A 27392-nucleotide genomic window follows, 5' to 3' on the forward strand; every position below is an offset into this window, starting at 1 on the left:
TGCATCCGTGGGCCGGTTAAGGTATTGTGTGCCTCCTCGGACTCTGCGTTGCCCACCGACTATAGGGAGTACCGGGACGTTTTTGATAAGGTACGCGCTGGTGCCTTACCGCCGCATCGTCCTTACGACTACGCCATATCCTTGCAACCCGGGGCCACTCCTCCGCGTGGCAGGGTGTACCCTTTCTCGGTTGCGGAAAATAAGGCCATGGAGGAGTACGTTGTGGATGCGCTCTCCCGGAGGCACATTCGTAAGTCTACTTCTCCAGCAGGAGCAGGGTTTTTTTTTGTAGAGAAGAAAGGTGGGGAACTGAGGCCCTGCATCGATTATAAGGGTCTCAATCGGATTACCATTAAAAATGCATATCCAATTCCTTTGATTTCTGAGTTGTTTGACCGCCTTAAGGAAGCAACAGTCTTTACCAAACTCGACCTTAGGGCGGCGTACAACCTCGTATGGAACAGACAGAGGGATGAGTGGAAGACCGCGTTTAACACCAGAACCGGGCAGGAACTCGGCGGTCAACTCCTCCTCCGGGATGTCTCCCTTCATGGCCAACTATGGGTTCCAACCTGCAGTATTACCTGAGAGATTCTCACCACAGGACATTCCGGCTGTGGAGAACCATCTTGCTGCCCTGCGTTCTTCATAGGGGCAGATCCAGAGGGCCTTGAGGGACTCAGCTCAGCGCCAGAAGTTCCAGGCTGATCGCAGACAGTTGCCCGCTCCTTCATACCAGGTCGGCGATCGGGTGTGGTTGTCTACTCGCAACCTCAATCTTCGGGTGCCCACACCCAAACTAGCTCCCCGTTTTGTCGGTCCTTTCCGCATTCTCCGCAAAGTGAATCCGGTGGCCTATGCCCTTGCCCTTCCGCCTGGGATGCGGATCTCCAATATCTTTCATGTTTCCCTGTTGAAACCTCTGATCTGCAATCGCTTCACTACCTCTCTGCCTCGGCCCCGTCCTGTCCAGGTTGACGGTCATGAGGAGTATGAGGTGAGCCGGATCCTGGACTCTCGATTGGTGCGCGGTCGATTACAGTTCCTGGTTCATTGGCGCGGTTATGGTCCCGAGGAGCGTTCCTGGGTTCCTTCTGCGGATGTCCATGCTCCTGCCCTGCTCCGCGCTTTTCATACCCGCTTTCCTCAGAAACCTTTTGTTGAGCCGCGGAGGGGGAGGGGCCCTTGAGGAGGAGGTACTGTCAAGGTCCTACCTTTTCCCTGAGGTTATGTTACTCCATGTGCTGGCGTCCATCTTGGATTTCTGCTGTGCATGGTGGGAATCCTTTTATGCCTTCTGGTCTCTGAGGTCCATCCCCCAGAGGGGTGTGGCTGATGACATATAAGCCTGTGGTCCGCACATGCTCTTTGCACTTGTGTCTTGTGTCTTTGTGTTGCTGTTACTCTGTTCTGACTCTCGGGACTCTCCTGGTATCTGATTCGGCTTGTGACTTGACTATTCTTTGCGTTCTCCTTTTATCTGACCCTCTGTTGCTGAACCCGGCTCGTGACCTGTGATTCTCGTCTGCTGTCCTGTACTGTTTTGTCCTGTTGTTGTTGACCCAGCCTGTCTGACTACTCTTTTGTCTCTTCCACCAGCTACACGCCATTGGCGGCGGCCATTACCGCAGCTGAGGTGTCTCGGGGGCCGCGACCTGGTTCCTGGCTGCGTCAAGTCCATCCCCACCATCAGGGGCCCTGGTGAAGGGCAGCCTGGGACTTAGACTCAGCGCCCTGAGGGACTTCGGTCTGTGGGTGGTGGTTGTCGTCAGCCAGTGCGTTACATTGTTAGGCCTGCCTGATGAAGGAATATTCAAGAAGCAGTAGGGGAGAAGCACAAATTACAAATCCAAAGAATGAATGAAGCTCAGGCATGGAGATTGTATTGCAGGTCTTCAGGTACAGCTTCCTCTCCTGAAGAGCAGTAAACAGCACAGTAGTATCATCACTAAATCTCATGCCAGATATCTTGAAACTAGATGTCAGAGGGAGTAATGCCTTAGAAATTTCAAAGTGAAGTTATACAGCTAAGAAGTTCAAGGCACAAGATGTACTCTACTATTTTCCAGGAGAAATGTAATGCAAACAGTAGATTTTCCAGGATACTGCTTGGGCACAATTAGCATTTCTAGATGTTCTTTATAAGACTGCAAAAAAATTCTGGTGAACCTTTCTTCTATAAGATCCCATATCTTCACTTTTTTTATTTCAAGTCTACCTTCGAGGCATGGTGGGTTGAACCACTAGCCAGCTTCTTAAAACTCTGAGTTTAAAGGATAAGCTTACATAAAAAAACAAACAAAAAAACACACGCACATCTTTTTGCAGGTGAAAAATGTGCATTTATTTATTTATAAGAAGCCTGTAAACTATTGCACCTGCGATCAGAAGGGGTGTCATTGTAGCTGTCTGCCTGTACATTGTACAGACAGGCACTTACTGAATGACAGGAAGGATTAATGAACTACCTAGAGCGTTCACCAGCACCCTGGTAGTTCATTGAGAACTACGAGCCAACGGCTGCAATGGAAGATGGTAGTTGTAGTTCTCCAATTCAGAGAACAATATGAATGCATGATGTGGCCAATTGGGTGGAGCCCAGCACAGCCACATTTTTTTTTAAATTGTGACAGCGATCGCCAGCCCACTGTCACCACGGGAACTCGGGGAGGAGGGGGTGCAGGGGCTGCTCATTTAGTAAAATGTTACACCCTAAATATGAGTGAACTTATCTTTTAAAATGGTCTTTTGTCTTTGCCTGCTCCCTCATGGCCATGATGAGGGTGGCACTTTCTTGTGCCTACTGTATACTTCACAATTGTTTTTTCAACATTACTGACAAACCATCAGAACCTAGAACCTTTAAATGTATATGTTGTTTGCTTTCACTTTGTAAGTGTCATTATAATTATATGCGTAAAAATGATTTGTAGAAATCTTGGTTGAATCATGAAATTATGTCTAATTGTTTTTTTTAAATAAAGTAATGATGTGTTCTGCTGTGTACATGAAATGGCTAGGTTGCCTATAATTTGATTCTAGAACTGCTTCTAGAACCCATGGTCTTCTGTCTTCTTTCCCTAAACTGTCATGTCTTTGACAGTCTACCATTTCTTTTCTGGGTTTTATTTTGCCTGCAGACACTAAATAGCAGCCAGTGGTACATTCGAAATCCAGCCAGTGAATAATTACAAACAACTCTTATACAAACATGTACATTTGCATTGGGTGAACTTACATGTTTGTGCTTAGGAGAGGGGAAGGAGTGCACTACAGATATCTGTACTGGGGAAAACAATACCTATTGGTGAGGGATCTCCATCCTAACTGATTGATCTTTACCTGAAGCAGGCTTGGCCAACAGGCATCAAGGAAGGTCTACAGACAAAATTCCCTAAGTGGCAAAAGGAATTGGCCATGCACAGCAACCAGCTGTACATGTGCAATCCAACCACTGAATGATGGTTATTGTGATCATAACCTATACAAACATACATGTGTATTGGATGAACTTGTATATTTGTGTTATGGATAGGGATGGGGGAGGGAACTGGATATCAGCCTATCCAGAGGAAAACCATGCTAACTGATTAGGGATCTCCATCCTAACTAATTCATTCTTTTTCTGAAGAAAGGTTGGACATCAGGCATCTGAAAAAATCTACGGACATGCAAAGATTCCTAGAAAGCAAAAGGAGCCAGCCACACTCTGTAATATCCCAAGCACAGATAGATTTATTGTTCATGTGCACAACATGCACCCTGCCATATTCTAGCCCGTTCATGGTAAAAGACATTACAGAGGGTGGAGTCTACACACAGAGCATGTTGTGCTCCAGAACAATAATTCTGTCTGTTGTTGGGCTATATCAGAGTGTAGCCAATTCCTTTTGCCTTTTATGATATATGTTGTGAGCATAAATACGCTCCTATGCAGTTGCAGAGAGGAGGAGAAGCCAGAGGGACTTTGGCAGCCATGTCTGTTTTTTTTTTTTCATGCGAAGTTCTCTGATAGACAGCTGGGATAAATGGCCTCTACTACCTGCGGCTACCTTTCCAATGCATCTTTACCAATGCAAGACTAGAAACCCAGTCACCAACAAGGTATGAAGAGCTGTTTAGACATGGCCACTCATGAGTAAACCACAAATCTCTGGTCATTATGTTAACCTTATCCAGTCAATAGGTTCGGCTATTCAAACTGTCATTTATTAATCTACTCACCTTCATGGAGTAACAGTAATTGCTTCACATAATACAGTATGTATACACAAAAAAGTTAAGGGTTTTCTTTGTAGAATAGGCATATGTGCTTGTGTGTGGAGGTTGTTCTATTGCATTTTTTTATCCTTTGAAATCTGTGTACCATCTAACATAGAAAGTAAGTTGTGCCCCCAGTACACGGTTGAAGCTCTCTGAACATTCTCCTCTGCTTTTTTTGCAGGCACGTCTAGTGTAGCCAGAGCATGGAGTGGTACATTTGATGAACTTCTGGGGAAGCAGATTGGCCAATTTTTTAGAACCTATTTTAGGATGAATTCCCCTGGCCTGGCTGAATACCCTGACTTTTTTGCAGTTTGCCTTATCTTGCTTTTGTCAGGTAAGATGTAAAACCATTCAGGTCTTTGCCTCTTCATCACTGTATAGTGACACAGTTGGAAGCACTATTCTTAGCACTTCCACAACCGCTTTTAGACTTTTGAAGGTTATCTGATCCCCTCTTGAACCTCTTCATAATGAAAGCATAAACCTTCAAATGATGCAGTAACTTGTCACTCCTGATAATTTAGCATCAATGTTATTGGTTGGGTATGTCTTTTGCTGCCTTATAATTATGTTACCTGCACAGAACGATAAGTCATTAATGCTGGTCTTAGTGTCACATTTGTATCTTGAAAACTGTTCATGCTAAGAAAACAGTAAGGGCAGCTTATGCTTATCCTTCTCCAGTCACCTGATAGCACATGTGCATATAGCAGTGCCTGATTGGCTCCCTGTGCTGACCCTGTCTCTCAAATCAAATATCCAGGGGTTCACATGAGGCTGATAACAAGGCAGATTAAAGCACTTACAGTAGATTTAAAAATAAATTTTCTTAAACAAATATATAACTGTAGTAAACAGTGTTTTATATCTGTATGGTGTTCAGCTGTAAAGGGAAATTAAGCATACATTTCTACTGTTGGTAAATACTTTTTGAACATATTTGCTATTGCATCAGCAGAGACATGAAAGCAGAGCTCAAGTCCCCATAATCAATATTTTCAAAGCTCCCCTGTGATTGTTAGTATGTTAATATTTGGCTACTGTCCCCGCTTCATGCTTTAATAACTTACAGTGGATATAAAAAGTCTACACACCCCTGTTAAAATGTCAGATTTCTGTGATGTAAATAAATGAGACAAAGATAAATAATTTCAGAACTTTTTCCACCTTTAATGTGACTGATAAACTAAACAACTCAATTGAAAAAAAAACTGAAACCTTTTTGGGGGGGGGGGGGTGTAAACATAAAACACTAAAATAATGTGGTTATAACTGGAGCTGGAGCTGTGTTTAGAATTAAGCAATCACATTCCAAATCATGTTAATTAGGAGTCAGTACACATCTGCCATCATTTTAAAGTGCCTCTGATTAACCCCAAATAAAGTTTAGCTGTTCTAGCAGGCCTTTCCTGACATTTTCTTAGTTGCATCCTACAGCAAAAGCCATGGTCCGCAGAGAGCTTCCAAAGCATCAGAGGGATCTCATTGTTAGCCCTTTGAGGACCAAGGGACGTATTTGTCCCATGTTTTTAATTGCCTGTATCATCTAATTAAGAACTTAAAATTCTTTTTTTTTTTTGGTTTGAGTCAAAATATTAGTTCTTATCAACAAATGGATCTAGCTTTTTGCCAATTATTTCATGAAATGGCTTAGTTACAGCAACTGAAGTGTACAAACTTTAAAAACAAAAAATTGATTCTTTTGGCATTCCGTAATCTTATGGTCCTCAAAGGGTTAAAAGGTATCAGTCAGGAGAAGGGTACAAAAGAATTTCCAAGGCATTAGATATACCATGGAACACAGTGAAGACAGTCATCATCAAGTGGAGAAAATATGGCGCCAGTGACATTACCAAGAACTGGACGTCCCTCCAAAATTGATGAAAAGACGAGCAGAAAACTGGTCTGGGAGGCTGCCAAGAGGCCTACAGCAACATTAAAGGAGCTGCAGGAATGTCTGGCAAGAACTGGCTGTGTGGTACATGTAATAATAATCTCTCGTATTCTTCATATGTGTGGGCTATTGGGTATAGTGACAAGACAGAAGCCATTTCTTACGAAGAAAAATGTCCAAGCCGGCTAAATTTTGCAAACATACATCTGAAGTCTCCCAAAAGCATGTGTGAAAATGTGTTATGGTCTGATGAAACTAAGATTTAACTTTTTGGCCATAATTCCAAAAGATATGTTTGGCACAAAAAACAGCACTGCACATCCCCAAAAGAACACCATACCCACAGTGAAGCATGGTGGTGGCAGCCTCATGCTTTGGGGCTGTTTTTCTTCAGCTGGAACTGGGGCCTTAGTCAAGGGAATTTTGAACAGTTCCAAATACCAGTCAATACTGGCACAAAACCTTCAGTCTTCTGCTAGAAAGCTGAACATGAAGAGGAACTTCATCTTTCAGCATGACAACTACCAAAAGCATACATCCAAATCAACAAAGGAATGACTTCACCAGAAGAAGATTAAAGTTTTGGAATTGCCCAGCCAGAGCCCAGACCTGAATCCGATTGAAAATCTGTGGGGTGATCTGAAGAGGGCTGTGCACAGGAGATGTCCTCACAATCTCACAGATTTTGGAGTGTTTTTGCAAGGAAGGGTGGGCAAATATTGCCAAATCAAGATGTGCCATGGTGATAGACTCATACCCAAAAAGACTGATTGCTGGAATCAAATCAGAAGGTGCTTCAACAAAGTATTAGTTTAAGGGTGTACACACTTATGCAACCATAGTATTTTAGTTTTTTATTTTTACTTCCCTCCACCTAAAAGATTTCAGTTTGTTTTTCAACTGAGTTGTACAGTTTATAGGTAACATTAAAGGTGGAAAAAGTTCTGAAATGATTTATCTTTGTCTCATTTTTTTACATCACAGAAACCTGAAATTATAACAGGGGTGTGTAGACTTTTTTATCCACTGTACAGGATCTCAGAAGCAGGCAGGGGTCATCGAGGATATGGCCATCTGAAGCTGACTCATGTGTATTTATTGGATTAGGTTCAGCTGGCTACCCAGCAAGCGCCTCCTGATCTGGGAATCTACCCAGTAATGACTCTGCTCTGCACAGTTTATTAATTACAGGTTGCCATATCAATTCTTCTAAAATGGCGCCAATTGCATCAATTCCACTAAGGAAATCTCACAACGGTACCCACATTAAATGCCCAAAGATTCCTGGGATTGATATCTCAGGAGTCAATAGGCCAGGGCTGGTGACATAATCGCCTAGGCAACTGTGACCAGAAGTTGCTGGGAAGACAACTAAAAAAGGGTTCTTTGTGCAGAAATTGCAACATGTTAGTTTCCAAACCTTAATTCACTAGCGATGCACATTACAATGTGGTTAAAAATGAGTGGAATTCCATTTTCAGTAGGGAACAATTGTTTTTTTTGTGTAATAGATTTTATTAGACTTGTAAAACTACGTAAAATGACAGTCAAGGAAATTATCAACATCATACAGTCCAAAATTCAGATTGATAGGTTGCAGGGCTGACATATAATATGATTTCAGTATAGTAAAAATCATTAGATACGTCAGTGGTTTTATGTTTAGTTACCTCAAAGAGTAAACAATCTTAAGATGGCTATACACTGTTAGAATTATGGCAAAAAATTCTAACCTTGCGTGGCCATGCCAACACCAGAAAATTGTTGGCGGAACAGTGACTGCAGCCAAACAGCTGCAGTCATTGTTCATGAATTCTGACAGCATTGGATACTGGCTGTCAGAATACAATAGCCCTCACTACAGATTTGTGCATTGTTTATTACCAGCTTTAGATTAGTACGGATTTTGATAAAAAAAAAGCTATGGCTTCAAGAGGAGAATGCTGGTGTTGTAGGAGTGAACTGAAGATAAATCTCACTTTGGTGGCTGGACCAAGGGGAGTAGGGAAGAATTTTAAAATGCAGTATAATAGTGGTTCATAGTACAGTTGAAGGCCATGTTGCTCTTCATAGTTGTTCAGATCCTGTTCCAACAGCACATGATCAGTTCTGATAGTTATGCTAGTTCTGTATACTTATCCAAGAATCATAAACTTAAGCTGCAAAGTAGGCTATCCTGACAGAAGTCCTCATAATCTTTAAAAGTTAATGTCTCAAACATAATCATGCTTTTCATTATCAGGAGATTAAGACCATGTGAATTAACTTTATAAGGTCATGTGCTACACATTTTCTTCTAATTTGAAAATTATAAAGGACTATTTATTCTTAAAGTGTCTCCAATCACATTTAACCCCTGCTTACCGGGTGCTGTTTGCTGCACAGTTCAGATGCTCACCCGCCCAGAGGATCCAGCGTTGTTCCGCTAAGATCCTCTTGTCATCAGACAACATTTAGACCTGCGCCACCATGTTGCTCCTGATATCATTAAGAGGGCCCAGTGGGCCTTATGATGACGTGCCACTAGGCCCTCCACCTCCTCCTTTCTGTATGATTGACTATCACATATCCCAGGTGGAACATCAAGCACTGTGCATGTTATTCGCCTATGCGAATGAAGTGCATGGGGGTAAGGGGCCACGCAGTTTACACAAAAAAAGGTAAAAAAAAAACCCACATCACTATTCATGTAGAGGGGTGGAAACAGAGGAACCATATTTAGAGGGTGAAGATCTTTTTTAGTTTACATGTCTGCAAAAGTAAAATAACAAGATCTGGCATTCAGTTTTAAATTATGTACTTTCATTAAAATTAAATTAATTAAAATTGATCAAGCTATGGACAGCCAATGATTTACAATGTATAATACCAATTAAGCTGGTCATACACATATAAATCTGAATCCTTCAGTCTCCTGGCTGGATGAAAGAAATCTAAAAGATTCCTCTATTCATGCTCCAACAGGGCTGGATGAATTTTCCTTGTCGGACTATGTATTCTGTGAGCTGGCACTACCAGCTGTCAGAATACCTGAACAGTGTCTGCATGATTGGATGCAGGTGCTTCTCAGCCAACAATTTTCCATCAGGCTCCTGTGAAAAACCAGCAGGAACTGGACACAACTCAAGCAGTGTATGACCAGCTTGATATACCATGAAAAAAATCTCTCTTGGGCTCCAAACACTGCAGGCACTGTGCAACAATTCACACTGAAGCTTCACAACCAGAGCAACTTGGATTCAATTTGTTTTCCTCTTATTTGCATTTTCTCCTATTTTGTGACCTTGCAGCCTTTTCATTTTCTCCTCCTCTTAATCTTGTGTGATCTCGCTGACAGCCATTGTACTGTACACAGAGGCTGGCACAGGAGCATGCTGTTCAGCTCCGGCTGTACGTTTTTAGGATCGTCATGATACAGCAAACAGTTCTGTTAGGGAAAACCAACATGGCAGCACCCATGGTGCTGTTACAGTCCTATGTAGAGAAAACAGAGAAGATAATGCAGGTTGCATAATACTATCTTCAAGGGTTCTTATGTATTGTCATTATCATTGTGGGGTGGGTGTCTCCATGAGGGGTCACAGGATTGCTTTAAACCCGAAAACAAAAATGTATTATATGGCAACGTACCATTTATTAGATGTGGTGGTTGTATTTGTTTTCTCTTTTAGTTTTTTTTGTCTTGAAGCAGAATTGTACCCATAACAGTTTGATAACAAAGAATAATCTTTAACAAAAGACCATACATTCCACGTTAGTAATCAAGATACCAAAATGATTGTGTGCTGTAAATTGCCTCCAGTATTGCTCCTTTTTTCTCTTGCTGGGGCTGCCATTTTGTTGAAGTCAGATCAGTCATTTCCTTATTGGAAATACTTCCCCTCTCCTTGGTCTCAAACACTATGGGGCTTATTTACTAAAGCTGGAGAGTGCAAAATCAAGCTCACTTCTGCATAGAAATCAATCAGCTTCCAGGTTTTATTACCAAAGCTTACTTGAACAAGCTTAGGTTAGAAGCTATGCAGAAGTGAGCCTGATTTTGCACTCTCCAGCTTTAGTTAATAAACCCCTATATGTCAATTCTGTAATTAAAATATGTACAGTTACAGCCTTGATTGTATATCTTGGCAAAGCTAGAATAGAAGGCTGATAGGAGTTTTACAGTGCTAAAGTTCACAGGCTGCCATGTCAGAAAGGAAAGAAAATCAGGGAGATCAGATAAGACACTATTGGCCTCTAGTGGTGATTTTAGGCACAGTGCCAAGAATAGAGAGCAACTGAACATGCGTAAAGCAGTTTGAGACAGGGCATTACTGGGTTTTAAACAGAATAGGCACTTACTTGTAATGTTTTACATAGCTATACCTGCAAAAGGGGCCAGCCTAAAGTGATCTATCAGGAATTATTTTTTAAATAAAGTTCCACTTTAATTTCACCTGGTGATCCAGCCAGTAAATTGATTATATTTTTAACATCCTTTAATAGAACAAGCTGTCCAGCAAAATTGGCACTTGGTGCATTGAGTCAAACCACTTACCACTGACAGGGGTGCTTACAATTGTCAGCTTTTATTCATTTCTATAAAACCTTTATCCCAAAAGAAAAAAAACTGTTGTAACTGCTTTGCTTGAGGTGATTGTAGCCGTATTAGTGCATTTGCGACAGAAACAATTGAGTACTGTCCGTGATACTTTTTGTATTTGCACTAACATACAATTTTGAGGACAAACTTTCGGGGAAGGGGACATTCCCCAAAACCTTGTCCTCAAAATTGTATGTTAGTGAAAATAAAAAAAAGTATCACGGACAGTACTCAATTGTTTCTGTTGTAACTGCTTGAAACTGTTAGCTTTAATTCAAATTTAGTTTGATAGTCAAGTCCATCTAAATCTGCTAGTAAACCTAACACTACCCTCTTCCCAGACTGACAATGCTGCCAACCAAAGGTGTTTCCATTGCACCCCCATCCAGAGTGGGGACACCCTAAGACATGAAATATGTTACTGGCTGGATTACCAAGTGAAAATTAAATAAAAAAAATAGAATGCAACCACCATATAGTACTTATGACTTGGTATTCTGCAATATATTACATTCTGTTTTTAGGCTTAATATTGCTTTAAGCTATGGATCTATATGAAACACATTTCCAAGTAAGTAACTCCTGTGCTTTAAAAGATCACAAAACAGACTCAGGGCCTCTGTCGATAGGCTTTTGTTTATATCAGATGGGTTTTGTATTCCTATGCAGTTCATGGAATGCAAAACCTGCTTGAGGCAGGTCAGAAAGAGGTCTGATGCATAGTTACACAGTTACATATTTAATGTGGTTGAAAAAAAAGACATGTCCATCTATTCCAACCATTAAAAAAAATGATACAGTCCTATATACACAATCCTATACCCACAGTTGATCCAGATGAAGGCAAAAAACCTCAATAAAGCATGATCCAATTTGCTCCAGCAAGAGAAAAAATTCCTTCCTGATCCCCCGAGAGGCAATTGGATGTTCCCTGGATAAACTTTACCTATAAATATTAGTATCCAGTTTTATTCTATACATTTAGGAAAAAATCCAGGCCTTTGTTAAAACAATCTATGGCCATAGCCAGCTCTTGAGGGAGTCTATTTCACATTTTCAATGCTCTTACTGTGATGAAGCCTTTCTGTATTTGTAGATTAAATCTCTTTTCTTCCAGATGTGAAGAGTGCCCTCTTGTCCTCTGTGATGACCTTAAAGTGAATAACTGTACACTAAGTTCACTATGTCGACCACCTCTGTATTTATACATGTTGATCATATCCCCCCTTAATCTCCTCTTCTCAAGAGAGAATACATTCAGTTCCTCTAATCTTTCCTCATAACTGAGCTCCTCCATGCCTCTTATCAGTTTGGATGCCCTTCCCTTTACTTTCTCTAGTTCCCCAATGTTCTTTTTGTGAATTAGTGCCCAAAACGGAACTCCATATTCCAGATGAGGTTTTACTAATGATTTGTACAGGGGTAATCTGATATCTCTCTCTCTGGAGTCTATACTTCTCTTAATACAAGAAAGGATTTTCCTCGCTTTGGAAACCGCAGCTTGGCATTGCATGTCATATGCATCTGTCAGTGAATTGTGAATGATCCCAGAAGCATGTCAAACTGATGGCATCAACACAAGCCCAAAGCCCATCAACACAGGCCCATAGTGTAATTAAACAGGCGGTTTTATGCTATTCTGTAAATAGGATCCTCTAATAAGGTAATTTAATTATCTTTCCATTACACTTTCAGATTTCGTTTTCAGAAGTGATTGAAGGACATATGAAAGCACACCTGACCCTATTTTCTAAATCACCATGCAACACACAGATAGTTTTTAGAGACGCATGTGCATTTGGGTTCCTTTTGAAATAAAAGGCACCACACTAGTGCTCATGTTTTAACATGTATTGTGGTATGTGCTTTAAAACACACATTTTTGCAATGCATCACTGTGGTTGGGCCCTAAAGATTTGCTTTTATACCTTGTATATATCTTTTTCTATTATTTAGGATTGTTGTCTTTTGGAGTCAAAGAATCTGCCTGGGTGAACAAGGTGTTCACAGCTATCAATGTGCTTGTCCTCTTGTTTGTAATGATTGCTGGGTTTGTGAAAGGAGATCTCCATAACTGGAAGATAACAGAGTCGTTTCTCCAGAATATCTCTGCTCCACCAGGGTATGGCACACTTTCTTCAAATGCCTTGTTTTACGGTGTAACTGTAACTATGAACACTATATAGCTTATATAATGCCTAATGATATAAATGTACATTTTTCACCTTGGGTAGAAGTTGTCATGCCTGATGTTTTACTCTTACTTTGCTGGTGGTGTTAGAAGCTGTCTATAGTATACTGTATCTAAAATCATCCATGACATCCACTTGCTAATGTATTCAGTTTTAATACAGCAGAATTGACACTCCAGTACAGGAGATCAGAAGTGGAGCTATTTGTTGTTAATATATCTGCACCAGAACCTGGGATATGAGGGATGCTGTCACCATGTACAGGTGAAACTCGAAACATTAGAATATCGTGCAAAAGTTCATTTATTTCAGTAATGCAACTTAAAAGGTGAAACTAATATATGAGATAGACTCATTACATGCAAAGCAAGATAGTTCAAGCCGTGATTTGTCATAATTGTGATGATTATGGCTTACAGCTCATGAAAACCCCAAATCCACAATCTCAGAAAATTAGAATATTGTGAAAAGGTGCAATATTCTAGGCTCAAAGTGTCCCCCTCTAATCAGCTAATTAAGCCATAACACATGCAAAGGGTTCCTGAGCCTTTAAATGGTCTCTCAGTCTGGTTCAGTAGGAATCACAATCATGGGAAAGACTGCTGACCTGACAGTTGTGCAGAAAACCATCATTGACACCCTCCATAAGGAGGGAAAGCCTCAAAAGGTAATTGCAAAAGAAGTTGGATGTTCCCAAAGTGCTGTATCAAAGCACATTAATAGAAAGTTATGTGGAAGGGAAAAGTGTGGAAGAAAAAGGTGCACAAGCAGCAGGGATGACCGCAGCCTGGAGAGGATTGTCAGGAAAAGGCCATTCAAAAGTGTTGGGGACTTTCACAAGGAGTGGACTGAGGCTGGAGTCAGTGCATCGAGTTTCACCTGTGTACTTTAGAATCTGGCCCTTGTGCTTTTTGTGTCTGTTTGCACCTATAGCTCCCTGACACCCACAGCAGAAAAGATATATTGAAACAAGTTGGTTTGTCCAATCAGATGAATTTCAAAGCTCAAGATTTGCTTTGTGCTGTTTAACAATGAACTACACCAATGGTGGCCATTGATACTCCAGCTCATTTGCTATTCCATTTACTTAAAAGAAACCTGTTTGAAAAAAAATTTACGTGATCGCTGCCTTTCTGTCTAAAAATGCTAAGTGCCTTGTCATGCTGATCAGGCATCATTATTTTCTGTGTCAGTAGCCAATAATTGATTAGGAATTCATGTACTGTCATTGTCAGCAATTGCAGCCCTCATATTTCTTTCAGCTAAATTTTCCCTTAAAGTGTATCTATGGTGAAAATGTAAAATAATATAATAATTTCTACATTGCATTTAAGTTATTTCTAGCTTACTCCTATTAATACAAACAATCTTGAAGTTTGTAAACTTTGTGGAGAAACCCATACATTTATTTCCTTGAATTCTGTGACACGTATTCACTATTCCATGTGCGTGAGCCACTGTTGTGTCACACATTTCACAGAGCCTGCCTTCTGAACTACAGTGGTACTGAGTGGAGGAGTTTCAGGAGGCGGAGTCAGTACAGGAATCACTGTCTGCAAGCAGCAAGGCACCATGGGATATGTAGTCCTTAGTAAGTGAAAGTAAACACCACCCCAGTAGTGTCATTTACCCCCTGTAGTATCCTCCCCCATAGAAGTGTCTTCTGCCCCTCACAACGTGTCCTCTGCCCAATAAAAGCAGTGTCCTCTGCCTCCCCATCCCCTAAAGCAGTGTCCTCTATCCATTTCTCATCGCCCCTCACTTTAGCACTGTAGTGTCCTCTGCTCCCTCTTCAACAGTGTCTCCTTTGCCCCCCCCCCCTTCAACAGTGTCTCCTCTTTCCCCCTGCCAACAGTGTTTCCTCTGCCCCCCCTCCAACAGTGTCTCCTCTGCCCCCCCTCCAACATTGTCTCCCCGCCCCTGCTTCCACAGGGTTTCCTCTGCCCCTCTCCAACATTGTCTCTTCTGCCCTCGCTTCAACAGTGTCTCCTCTGCCCCCCTCCAACACTGTCTCCCCTGTTCCCTTCACATCACCACCCCCCTCCCCTTCCCAACACACACAGCACTGTGTAGGTAGCACTTCCTACCTGCTAGCATGTGTACAGCAGAGCGTAGATCAAGAGACAGCATGGTGCTGGATGGAAGGCGGGAGCAGAAGCTGCTGGAGTTAACATATCATAATAACAAGCTGGGGATTGGTTGCTAGGACCGCCTAGCAAACAATCACTAAGGCAGCTCCTATCCCCGCCCTCCATCCAGCACTATGATTCCTCCTGCACTCCACTCTGCAGAGAACATAATAGTGGTGGAGGCTGGGGGGAGGCAGAGCTGTGGTCATGATCCACCTGTTGGCTGCCCGTGGTCAACTGTTCGATCATGATCAACAGCTTAATGACCCCTGACATAGAATAATATACACCACTAAGATTTTAATCACATTGTAACAGCTTAATATAGGCAGAATGATGGTAAACAGATGACTTTGGATTGGATGCAGTTAAATATTGCTCATTGCACATTTTCCTTTGAGTTTAAGATGTTGATCAAAGTTAAATAAAGATGCATACTTGTTTGTTCATGTATGCATGATTATGACATAAAATGTATACTGATTTTAACGTGAGCATTTTCTGTGATTTAAAAAAACCCTTGAAATATAAAAGCTGTTTTAATTATTTGTATCTTTTTTCAATCAGAAATTTTGTGTACTATGAAAATGTGACAAGTAAACACGGTGTTGGAGGTTTCATGCCATATGGAATGACTGGGATGCTGGCTGGAGCTGCTACTTGCTTCTACGCCTTCGTTGGATTTGACTGCATTGCAACAACCGGTGAGAACTAGCGGGCACACTTTAAATAGAACCTGAGGCCTTGATAGGCATGTTGAGCAAAGCTGGCTAGAATGTCAGCACAGACTAGAAAGATGGTATTAGTTCTCATGCACACTGGACATTTTTATAGCTGCTGTTTTTTGGCTTTTGACGTTTTTTCCTACAGCCAGTAAACCTCCCGGTATGTTATCCTATGTGTCCATGCACACATAGACTGTAATCAACATTTTTCGGCAGGGGCGTTTTTTGGCTGGAAAAAAACCCCAGAACTAGTGGGTTTCAAGAGGACATTTTTAACTGTAAAAATGCTCTAATGCTGCAAAACGTGACAAAACCTGGTAAAACGTAAATCGTGGTAAACCAGCTTTTTTGGACTTTTTTTTTAGGTAAAAAGAAAACGCTAAAAAATGCAAATGTGGAAAAACTCCGCTAAACGCTAATGCAAAAACTCATGTTTTTAACGTGACATTACACTGCTAACGTTACCAGTGTTATTAAAACGCCCAGTGTGCATGGAGCCTTAAAGTTAACTGTAAAGGTTGAAATTCAAATTAATGAAAATGTGTGAATTCATACAAATCTATGGTTAGTAAGCCTGATTTTTTAGAAAATAAATCCTTGTATTTTGGCCTTATTTTTTATAACAAGTACAAAAGATAATTTTATGAAAAGTAATTGAGTCGTGGGTATTGGCTGTAAGTTTTTAGGATATATTGTCATTTTTATATTATCCACCGAGAAAAAATACCCGAACAATGAAATTCTTTTATTTGCTCTGTGATTTTTTTATTCCATCAGAAATGGAGCAGGCAATGCTGGCACCACGGAATTCAGAGCTGTGTTGTCATGTCAAAAGGAATGTAGGAACATACTATATTTCAGGCAAATCAGCAGTTAATTTTTGTACTTGGCATGTGTATAAAAGGGTAAAACATGGGGAAAAGTGCATGTATTCCAGAGAAGTATTACGTTTATTTTTGGATTGACTTATGCTTTAAAGTGGTGGTAAAGTCTCAAGGTTTTTTACCTTCATGCATTTTATGCATGAAGGTAAAATAAAACTTCTGTGTGCAGCAGCCTCCCAGCCCCCTAATACTTTCCTGAGCCCCAGCAGTCTCCAAGCCCCAATCACAGCCAGTGAGCCAATGAGGAGAGAGGAGGGGCAGGGCCAAGCCACGGCTGTGTGTGTGAATGGACATGCGGAGCACAGGCTCAGGAGCGAGCCTGCTTGGGTGCCTCCAAGCTGTTTGCTTTGGGTGCACTTGGTAAGAGGGAGGGGCCAGGACTGCCGATGGGTGACCAGAGAAGAGGAGGATCAAAACCACTACACAGAGCAGGTAGGTATGACATAAAAGAATGTGGGAGCATGCCCACCACAGTTGTTGGACTTTATTGGCACATCACGAGACAGAATTAAAAACTTACTTTTTTTTTATTACAGTAAGGCAATAAGGCAGATATATAAGTGTCAAAAAAAGCCCTCAATCCATAGAGACAAGTGAAATGAATATTCACTTGATGGTGTATATTTCTAGGATATAGCTGTAAATTAGTCCAAAATCAGTAGGTATTGCATTTGTCCAAAACCACCAACAAGGTAAATGTGTTAAAGGGCCCTATAGCATAGAGACTCCAAAGCCCAAAATAGAGTAAAAGTAAATAAGTGAATAAGGAGGGTAGCATTTTACCTAAAAAATCTCTATATTCCCTGTGTAATACTCAAAAAAAATATGCACCACATGCCCAGAGGCTCTTTCATTATTTAACTTCATGAAGAATTGCTGTATACAACTTACAGGGAATGAGACTAAACACATCTCTCTTAGATGGAACTGACCCAGATCCACATATTATAGTGCATAGGATAGACCAGGGGTGGGCAACTGTGGCCCTCCAGCTGTTGTAGAACTACAAGTCGCATGAGGCATTGCAAAACTGACAGTTACAAGCATGACTCCCAAAGGCATGATGGGACTTGTAGTTCGCCAACAGCTGGAGGGCCACAGTTGCCCACCCCTGGGGTAGCCCAACAGTCACAAACAAAGAGGTCCTCTACCCTGTTGATGGTAACCAAATCTCTATATAATTATAAAGGTGAGTAGGGGACCTGCTTAGGGGAAAATTAAAGAAATGGGTTAAAGCTCAATGTCTCATTTAGGCCAGGACAAAAGTAGAAAAAAGTAGGACATGTTTGTTATTAAAAAAATATCTTTTGTTATCACTTTAAGTAGAATATTTAGGTTAGGGCTGTGGCTAGTGTGTTACTTTTCTGGCACAGCAGTTTTTAGCACTCACTAAAAGCAAATAAATATAACAGTGTTCCTTGATTGTCCTTAGTTATATCCTACACATTATTGCACACCCTACAACTTACCTCTCCTCTACTGGAATTCATAACAGCTAAGGCCACTTTAAATTAAATAAATTAATGCACATACAGTATATAGTATTTTCAGGAAAAAATGTGGACTCCTGCAGACTCTTCCTCCAGCCTTATGTCCATACCAGGGGACATACTTTCATGAGAGATCTGAAGGAATAGTCAATGGACTAAGCATGTGGTAATCACTGCATTTGCATTCTATTGAGAACTACAAGTCCATCTGCCACCAGATAGAGCACTATCTGTGATGGAAACAAGGAGAGGGGGGGAGGTATTCTGTAGTCCTGTCCTACGCTGTGACAACACTGCTCCTCCTTAGATACAGTACGGAGTGTGTGCAATGTCACCCTAGCAGAGGTGTGCTACTATGGTCTGGTAAGCAGCAGTAGATTCCATTTTTGTTCTTGAGTTTAGATATGCTTAAAGAGTAATTATTAGTGGGAAGGAGTGTATGAGGTGAGTATAATATGATTGCTCAGTAAAATACATTTCTGAACGTTTTTGAAAGTGATAAAGCTGGTAAAAATACATTGACTGTGGTTCTAATTTACTTTTCAACCTGCAAGTTGGAACGTTGATCAGTGAATCTTTCTCAACCTGTGCTTTGACCTGTTTACTTGCAGGGGAGGAAGTACGGAATCCACAGAGAGCAATACCCATTGGAATTGTGACCTCCCTGCTGGTGTGCTTCATGGCGTATTTTGGAGTATCAGCTGCTCTGACCCTAATGATGCCATATTACTTGTTAGATGAGAAGAGCCCACTGCCTGTTGCATTTGAGTATGTTGGCTGGGGTCCTGCTAAATATGTTGTGGCTGTTGGTTCTCTTTGTGCTCTTTCAACCAGGTAAATACCTAACTATATTGTCTAAAAAGTGGACAAAACTGTGGCAAAATTCATTGTGTTCAAAATAGTGTATTGCGCTGAATAAGTCACATAGTATATAGAATGGTTTTCTCTAGATTATGCTATAGCTGGATTCTTGTTAAAGCGCTAATAAACCCAAAACGCAAAAACAAATTATTATATTGCAACTTACCAGTCATTAGATGTGGTGGCTGCATTAGTTTTCTTTTCTTAGGCCCTCTTTCCTCTGTTTTCACCTGGTGATCTGGACAGTAACACCTCCTGTAAGCAGATTTAAATACACTAACAAATTGAAGCCAAGGCAGAACCCAGATATGTCCTCAAGAACAACAGAAAGGGAGATATCCTGCCATCCTGAAATAAGTGGTCTGAGAGTCAAGACCCTTTTTTCACTATTCATCTTCCAGTTATATCAGTACTTATGTAATCCTTTTAGTAGGCCCCCAACTAGTGGGAACAGTCTCTGCACAATATTGAACACCTCTGACCACCAGCGGCATGTGTTTCAACCTGCACACAAAGTGCATGATGAAATCTATGTCATTATAGTCAATTGCTTGTTTTACATGTCTGCATTTTTCCATACAGTTCCAATTACATTGACTATAGGGGCACAGATCTAGTCATGCATTCGGCATGGTATTTTTTATATACATTTAAGTTCCTAAAAATGCATGGGGTTAGGGACTAAAGGAGTGCCATGAGCAAGGATAATATGCAGTAACCCATAGAAATCAATTAGATATCACCACTAACTGAACCAACTACGGTGCCCATGAACACTTATGTAATTACAATATGTACAAAAATTGGAAAGTTCACCCATATATGCCATAATTATCTGCCCAATAATGTCATGTTGAGACTTTTGTTTTCTGCCCTTCATACATAGCTTAAACAGGCCATAGACGGTTTGAAAACTGCGCATTTTTTCAATCGATAAACGAAAAATCGGTCGTTCGTTAAACCGACGTTACCATCAACGATTACAAAAATCAGCAAGTCATAAAGTTCACCCCATATAACAGCCAAAACTTCTGTTCCTTCCAGGTCACGGCTCATGCGCATATTTTTTTTTCGTTAAAAAGATCGTACAATTTGGCCATCATTGCTGCGAAAATTGGTAGTTTTCCACAAATTTTCCAACATGACTGATTATCCAAAAGTGCAAAAAACCCGAAAACCGACCGACCAATTAACCTACTAACAGTGCGAAAATCGGCCGCTTAATCTTTCGTACGAAATATCGGCCGATTTTTGAACCGTCTATGGCCGGCATAAATCTGTAAAAGCTGAGCTTCACGCAGATATAAAATGCGCCAATTAATGCAATTATGTATTCATTAAAACATCACCATGTGGATGTTGTTGAACTGTGGATACTGTTGATTAACAAGTCAAATTCATGCTGCTAGTCATCCCCAGATAAAGAGTACTCAGTCTAGGATAGGGTGAAGCATTGCAGAAGCCAATCAAGTGTGCTGCATGCATATGTTCTGACAAGTAACAAGCTAATAGGAGGAGAGCAGAGAGATGACTCATTGGTATTCTGCTGCTCCTTTATTGTCCAATCAAAAGATGGGTCCAGGAAAGTGACCAGGCTGTGTTGCCTATTTGCATTACAAAAGTTGGGCTCAGCAACCTGGATGTACATTCTGGCAGGGCTGTGTAAATTTCAGAACTTGATTGTATTTTACCTGTGTAGTTATCTGTCTGCCCAAACTTCAGCCATGCATTTGTTACTATCCCACCATTTAGTTGTTCAGGTTGCCATAGTACACTTTTCAGCCACTATTATAACCACTAAATTGAGCCCTTCAAATCCAGACCCACTTTTCAATTGTGGACCTCCTTGCCTGACCTGGCTTAGCTTCCTGGACCTGCTGAGGCTTAATGGCGTGGTGGATAAACGTGCATCTGTCATAAGCCAATGCACTACAAGATTATGCTTTCATTATAATATGCACTTATAAAGAGTCAGCCTTCTACATTCATTGAAGTGATCTAAACGATGGTTTTCAGCAATTGAGTTTCTGCTATGGTACTCTATACTTTACTTTTCTTTCTCTAGACTATGGAATTCTTATCTTCTAGTTTCAACTACCCCTTACAACTCATATCTATAGGATTTGTTAAAAACTGTGTACAGAGCATCCATAAATGAATGACTACAATTGTAAAATAATAAAGCTTAAGTGCATGCCCCACAGTGGGGACAGTTTATAGCACCCTTGCTCTGATCTCCATCCTGGTGCCTCAGTCTATAGATTCTCATTTTTTAAGTATGATTTTAGTGGACTATTTGCCTGTCCTGTCCTCATCTTTAGAATGTATTGTAATTAGAAACAAAAATGTGGAGGTCTTTCTCAACTATCTGACTTGAGTAATCTCACTTATTTCATTTAGGACACCTACAAATATAATTAAGGGGGTACTTGAAAGTAGAATTTAGATACCCTTGTCTAGATCATCACAGTGGTGGTTATGCTTTCCTTGTAAATATGGAAAAGTTAATAAACTCGCTAAAAATCTCAGATCCTCACCTTGTGACTGTTAGCAGGAAATGGAGCACAGCTTAAGACTGAGCATTACTGGTTCCTTTTTCTTACCAAGGATATTTCCTAGGAAGTCAGCTGACAATTTTGCTTACCTCAAACTGATTAAATGGCTATCTAGTAGGTAATATAATGTTTGTTGAGAACAATATACTGTACGTTACATTTCAATAGTAGGGGCAGTCCAACCAAATTCGAATTTTAGTAGATACTGTTGAATTGAAGCACCTTTTGACACTTAGGGACTCAGTGCTGCCTATTGAATGACGGAGTCCCACTTCTCTTGCTAAATTCTCCATGATATAAATTAAAATTCTAAAATTAAAACCTAAAATAAAGGATTCCCTGGAAAGAAGATTTTAAATTCTCACCCCTCCTGCTGCCCATGCAGTAATAAGGAAAAAGTGAAACTTGGGGAGTAGCAGATTCATGGTTCCCCACTGCACTCAGTGGTTGGATCCCATCCCCCTACATCACTACTTTGTCTTGTAGTGAGATGGGAGTTATTAAGGGAAGCCACAGCATGCTGCAAGAAACCAGGAAATTGACAATCCCAGAAATGTCTTCATCAAGGATGTTTTTCCTTACAATGTCCAGGCAGCAGGAGAGATTAGAAGGTTCTTCTTTGTCATGAGCCCTTTATTTAAAGTGGTTGTACATCCTACATATACTGGCCTGTATAATACACAGAAATGAAACAAATCATCCTACATAGGTTGTACCTGTCTATCTGCAGTCTTCTCTTCTCCGTTCAAAGTCCAGAGTTTAAAAAGCTTGTCAGAGTTCAGAAAAAAGGGGATGGAAAGCCGAAGTTAAACTCTGCACAGCTTAGTGAGGAGAGCTCTGAGAGCTGATTGGAGGGAAAAGACACACTCCTCTCTACACAGCTCACAGGAACAGAGCTGAGGCTGTCAGACTGCCGGAGGTCACTCACCGTCATCATTTTTATCTTGGTGTCAGGAAAACTTTTCAGAAGTGATTCATGCTGATAGCATGAGAAAGGAAGCAACAGACAGAAATGACACTTAGTGCTCTTAATTGAGACAAGTACACACTACAGAGGAATATGCTTTGTTCATATTGCATGTCTGGGGTTTACAACCACTTTAAATGTTTAACAGCAAAGTCTCTTTAACAGTAAACATGAGGCACCCAAAGTAGAAGGACCCTGAGAAGTTGAAAGAAACCTAGTTGGAGTCCTCTAAAGATAAAAAAATGAAATATTAGTTTTGGATAGACTGATACTTTAAGGGTTAAAATCTCCCAAAACTTGGTAAAGAAGGCATCAGGAATGCTCTGTATGTACAGTGACACCTGCTTGGATTAGGATGGGTGAAAGTTGAAGGCTTACTTCTTCTGATGTTCTAGGCTACTAGCTCCTTTAATTCTCTATAATCACAAGGCTTTGTTTACTGTGGTGGTGGCCAGTTAACTGTAATTATCAATTAATTCCTGTCTCACAGTCTTGCATGACCAGTGTTTGCCTTGTTGCATGTGTTTGATCTTTATTCAGTCTGCTCGGATCCATTTTTCCAATGCCCCGTGTAATCTATGCTATGGCGGAGGATGGCTTGCTTTTCAAATCCCTAGCTCAGATCAGTCCCAGGACGAAGACCCCTGTAATTGCCACCCTGTCGTCTGGTGCAGTGGCAGGTGAGATCCCTCAGAAGTACATTTTTAATAATGGTACAAAGAAAGGAAACATGTTTTACTGTGTAAATTGATGACAAAATGACATTTTGCTTGCTTTGTTTGTTTCAGTTTCTCCAAGCTCTGAACTCTCCCTGCACATGCTGTACTCATATCCATTTTACATCCTAAATTTATTTTTAAACTTTCCTCCATCATATTTTAAAATGTACCCTTGACAACCACATAAAGCTAAAACTTTGTCCATCCATAAGAAATGATTTCAGCTGTGACTAGATGCTGGTGGGTTAATTTGTCTACTTTTTCCTTTTATTTCTTGTGGACTGCTGTAATTGGATCTCTCTGCCAAATTTCACAACCCCAAACACCCTTTGCAGTTAATATTAAGCCAAGCAGGTAAAACAAATAATTAAATGGTAAATCCATCGACCAGATTGTGATGCTTTCACAATGGCTTCTGCAAGGGAGTGGAATTATGACAGAGACATCTCTCTTTAGTGCTCCTGAGAGATATTAGAAGCTGAGTATCTGCTTGTCTGCACAAAAATGCAGTATTAGTTTGGAGTGGATGTGACCTTTAAGTACCGGACAATTAGTAATAATCTTTAGGTACCTGTGGTGCCAAGGGTATATGAGTTACTTAACAAGCCTTGTTTCATTTCCTTTTGGGCTTGCTTAGAGTACACCCTTGTAGTTCTATAGTGCTAAAGGCAACTTTTCAACATCCATCATTTTTCTATTCTAGCCTGCTGGGCTCTATGTTTCCTCTTCCCCGAATTCTGTTTGCCATGGCAAGAGACGGTTTACTATTTAAATTTCTTTCCAACGTGAGTGAAAGGCAGTCACCAGTTGCTGCCACGTTGACTGCAGGTGTGATCTCTGGTAAGATGTGATTAAAAACAGGACTTCTTGGAACGGGCTCATAGAGGTTTGCATGCAAGTTAGTTTACGGAACCTGCTTCTAGCCTTCTCATGCATGTAGGTCTTGGGTGAGCTACTGTCTTAATTTAAGATTTAAGCAAAATCAGACTTAATTGTACATAATTGACAGGTTAATTAATCATTATTAAAATCCTCTTAGTCTTTTTTTGACAATTGCTACTTCTTAATCAAAGGTCTATATGCATGCATTATAATTTTTTTTATTATTATTATTACATCTATTAACATATGGAATGCTGTTAAAGTGTACATGTTGCCTATAGCTGGACTCAATCAGTATGACTGTGCACCTAGCATATTGATTCGTATATCATCAGCATTAAACTATGGGGAATAGCCAATGATCTTAGTAAGTATTAGACTGATTTTTTTTTTTACATTAGTTTATTGAAAAAATTGCACATACAAAATACACTTTTCAAGCCAATACAAAGACAAAGTACTGTCTAACAAACAGCGTCTACAAAGGGAATTGTCACACCCATGTATATGCACAATCAGAAAAACATACATGTAACAAAGAAACCCAGGGTAAGCAATTGGACATAAGAATCCTGTACTTATGTGAATAGATTGAGTGTGTCCACCCAGGTGCCCATTACCAAAAGTTACTAGAAGAAGAGTAAGAGAAGGGCACAATGCTAGTTATTGTCCCAAAAGTCATAACGACACTCTGACCTCCAGCCCAAAAAGGGGGTAGTAGCAAGAGCAGAGGGAAAAGTTATTAGACTGATTTCTACTTACAAAATGTCTAATGTATATGTGTGACATAAAGAATATCTGACATCTACAAACTTGCAGTCTACAACAAATTGATAGCCACTATTTACTTGTGTCCTCAACCGTCATCTCTTTAACTGCTTCAGTGCCACCCTATAGCAGAAATACTGCTACAGGGCGGCACGGGTGCACATAATCACATACTGTACACATAGATTTTGCAGTTCCAGGTAGGGGGCGCGCATGCCCTACCCGTGCTGCCATTTGCGGCCTCGGCTATCAATCACTGGGTCCCGGCTGATGATTCCCTGCCTGCATCCGGCGATCTCCAAGTATTACCAATGGGGGAGAGACCTATATATTAACAATACAGATCTCTCCCCTGTCAGCTCCTGCACACTGCTTTGTATGGCTCTACATAGTATAGCAGAGCCATACAAAGCAGTTTGCTTACAGTGTAAAGCACACACAGCCCACATAGTAAAAAAACCACAGCACACAGTTAACCCTTTGATTGCCCCTCAAGTTAACCCTTTCCTGCCCAGTGCCATTAGTACAGAGTCAGTGCTTTTTATTAGCACTGATCACTGTACTGGTGTCACTGGGGATGTCAGTGACCCCAATCAGTTCCCCCACTGTCAGAATGCATTCCGCAGTCCCGCTATAAGTCGCTGATCGCCACCATTACTAATAAGAAAAAAAAATTCCAGTATATATACAGCCATTTGTAAACGCTATAACTTTCACGTAAACCAAATCATTTATACGTATTGGGATTTTTTTTTAGCAAAGACATGTAGCAGAATACATTTTGGCCTAAATTTATGATGAAATTTGATTTTTAAATTTTTTTTTTACTGGACATGTTTAATAGCAAAAAGGCAGAAATATAGTTTATATTTTTTTTAAAAATTGTTGTTCGTTTTTCTCTATATTGCAAAAAATAAAAACCGCACAGGTGATCAAGTACCACCAAAAGAAAGCTCTATTTGTGGGGGAAAAAGGACGCAAATTTCATTTGGGTGCAGCATTGCATGACTGTGCAATTTTCAGTTAAAATAACGCAGCACCGTATTGCAAAAAAATGGCCTGGTCAGGAAGGGGGGTAAATCCTCTGGAGGGCAAGTGGTTAATTGTCAGCAATAACATTTACCATGTGTTTAGAAATCAGGGATTGTGTTATGTACTTTATGTACTCATAATGTCCCCATAGAAGTACCACAACCCAAATAATCAGGACTTGGATCGGAATTCAGCTGTTCCCCACTGAACCAGCCAAATTTTGATCTATGTATGTCCATCTTAAGTCAAATGTTTGCAAATCACGCTAATGCACCTTTCTGGAATTAGCCATTTCCCAGTTTTCACCATTTATGCATCTCTAAAAAAAAAGTATTAGCAGTGTCTGCTCATCTATGAAAACTTGTAAAGAGAACTCTACTTTAGTATTATGTTACCATTTAATATTCTTTATGAATAATTAAAATATATAAATAACAAGATATTCTACAAGAAAAAGTCAGCAAACCCATCTATTTTCTATAGAATGTCACATTTCTACCATCTGTTTCTGAGCTTACTCAAAGAATTTTATTTTACAAATTACTCTCAGACAGGGGGCGGACTGAGCATTCGGACATTGCCCGAGGGCCTGGGGTCAGTAGGGGGCCCGTGAGAGGATCACTGTCCAGTGAAAGTGTGGGGAGCGGAGGAGGAGGCAGGCTCAGATCCCCGACCCAGAAGTAGCTCACCTGTCACTTCACATGGGGGCAGAGTGAGTCGAGTGATGGGTCCGGACACTGTGCTGGTGATGGAGCTGGTGGGCAGTGGGAAGGTGAGAGGCATATCATTCATGGGTGTGGGGTTTTCACCGCACACACCCCGCACCCCCCCCATGGATGATATGTATCAGGAGCAAAGTCGGAGGTGATTGATGCAGTGGAGGGACAGTGACAGCACCGATCTCCCTGTATGGATTTCAATGAAGCAGCTGAAAGCAGCAGGAGGGAGAGGCTTCCAGCTGCCTCGTTGAAATCCATGCAGGGAGATCGGAACTGTCACTGTCCCTTCCCTGCACCGATCATCCCTGACTGTGCATTGGAATTCCCTCCTGACCCCCCCCCGTGCTCTTCAGCACCCCCCCCCCCCCTCGCAGGTCTCTGATTCTGACAGTGTCCAGCCCCTCCCCCATCCTCCATGGCAGAGGAGAGAGGATCTGCTCTGCCTCCCCTGTCCAGATGGGCAGCTCTGTGATGCTTCTGAATGTACCAGGTCATCCACATCTCTCTCTCTCTCACTCTCTCACTCTCTCCCTCCCCCTCTCTCTCTTTCTCTCTCTTTCTCTCTCTCTCGCCCTCTCCTTCTCCCTCCCCCCTCGCCCTCCCTTCTTTCTTTCCTCCATCACCTCCCTTCATTCTTTCCTCCCTCCCCTCCTTTCATTTCCTTCCTTCATTCCTCCTTCCCGCCCCCTCCTTCATTCCTTCCCTCCCTTTTCTTCCTTCCTTCCTT

The 27392-nt window shown here is 41.0% G+C and overlaps 1 protein-coding gene across 3 annotated transcripts in view; it reads left to right on the top strand.

Moving 5' to 3' along the window:
- The window catches only part of SLC7A2 (solute carrier family 7 member 2), a 138194-nt gene that overhangs the window by 87030 nt on the left and 23772 nt on the right, over positions 1–27392 (top strand). For 2 of the 3 annotated variants that reach the window (XM_089669315.1, XM_089669316.1), the window contains exons 3-7: positions 4445–4600; positions 12699–12864; positions 15631–15767; positions 18774–18996; positions 23086–23225. In XM_089669315.1, coding sequence (XP_089525441.1) covers positions 4445–4600; positions 12699–12864; positions 15631–15767; positions 18774–18996; positions 23086–23225 — 822 coding nt within the window. Of the gene's footprint in view, positions 1–4444; positions 4601–12698; positions 12865–15630; positions 15768–18773; positions 18997–23085; positions 23226–23967; positions 24105–27392 lie in introns of all 3 variants that reach the window. The other variant, XM_089669317.1, reaches the window with a different exon arrangement.

The sequence above is a fragment of the Staurois parvus genome, unplaced genomic scaffold, assembly GCF_062004578.1.
Source record: "Staurois parvus isolate SC_StPar_1 unplaced genomic scaffold, SC_StPar_1.0 ptg000071l, whole genome shotgun sequence".
NCBI classification, from domain to species: domain Eukaryota; kingdom Metazoa; phylum Chordata; class Amphibia; order Anura; family Ranidae; genus Staurois; species Staurois parvus.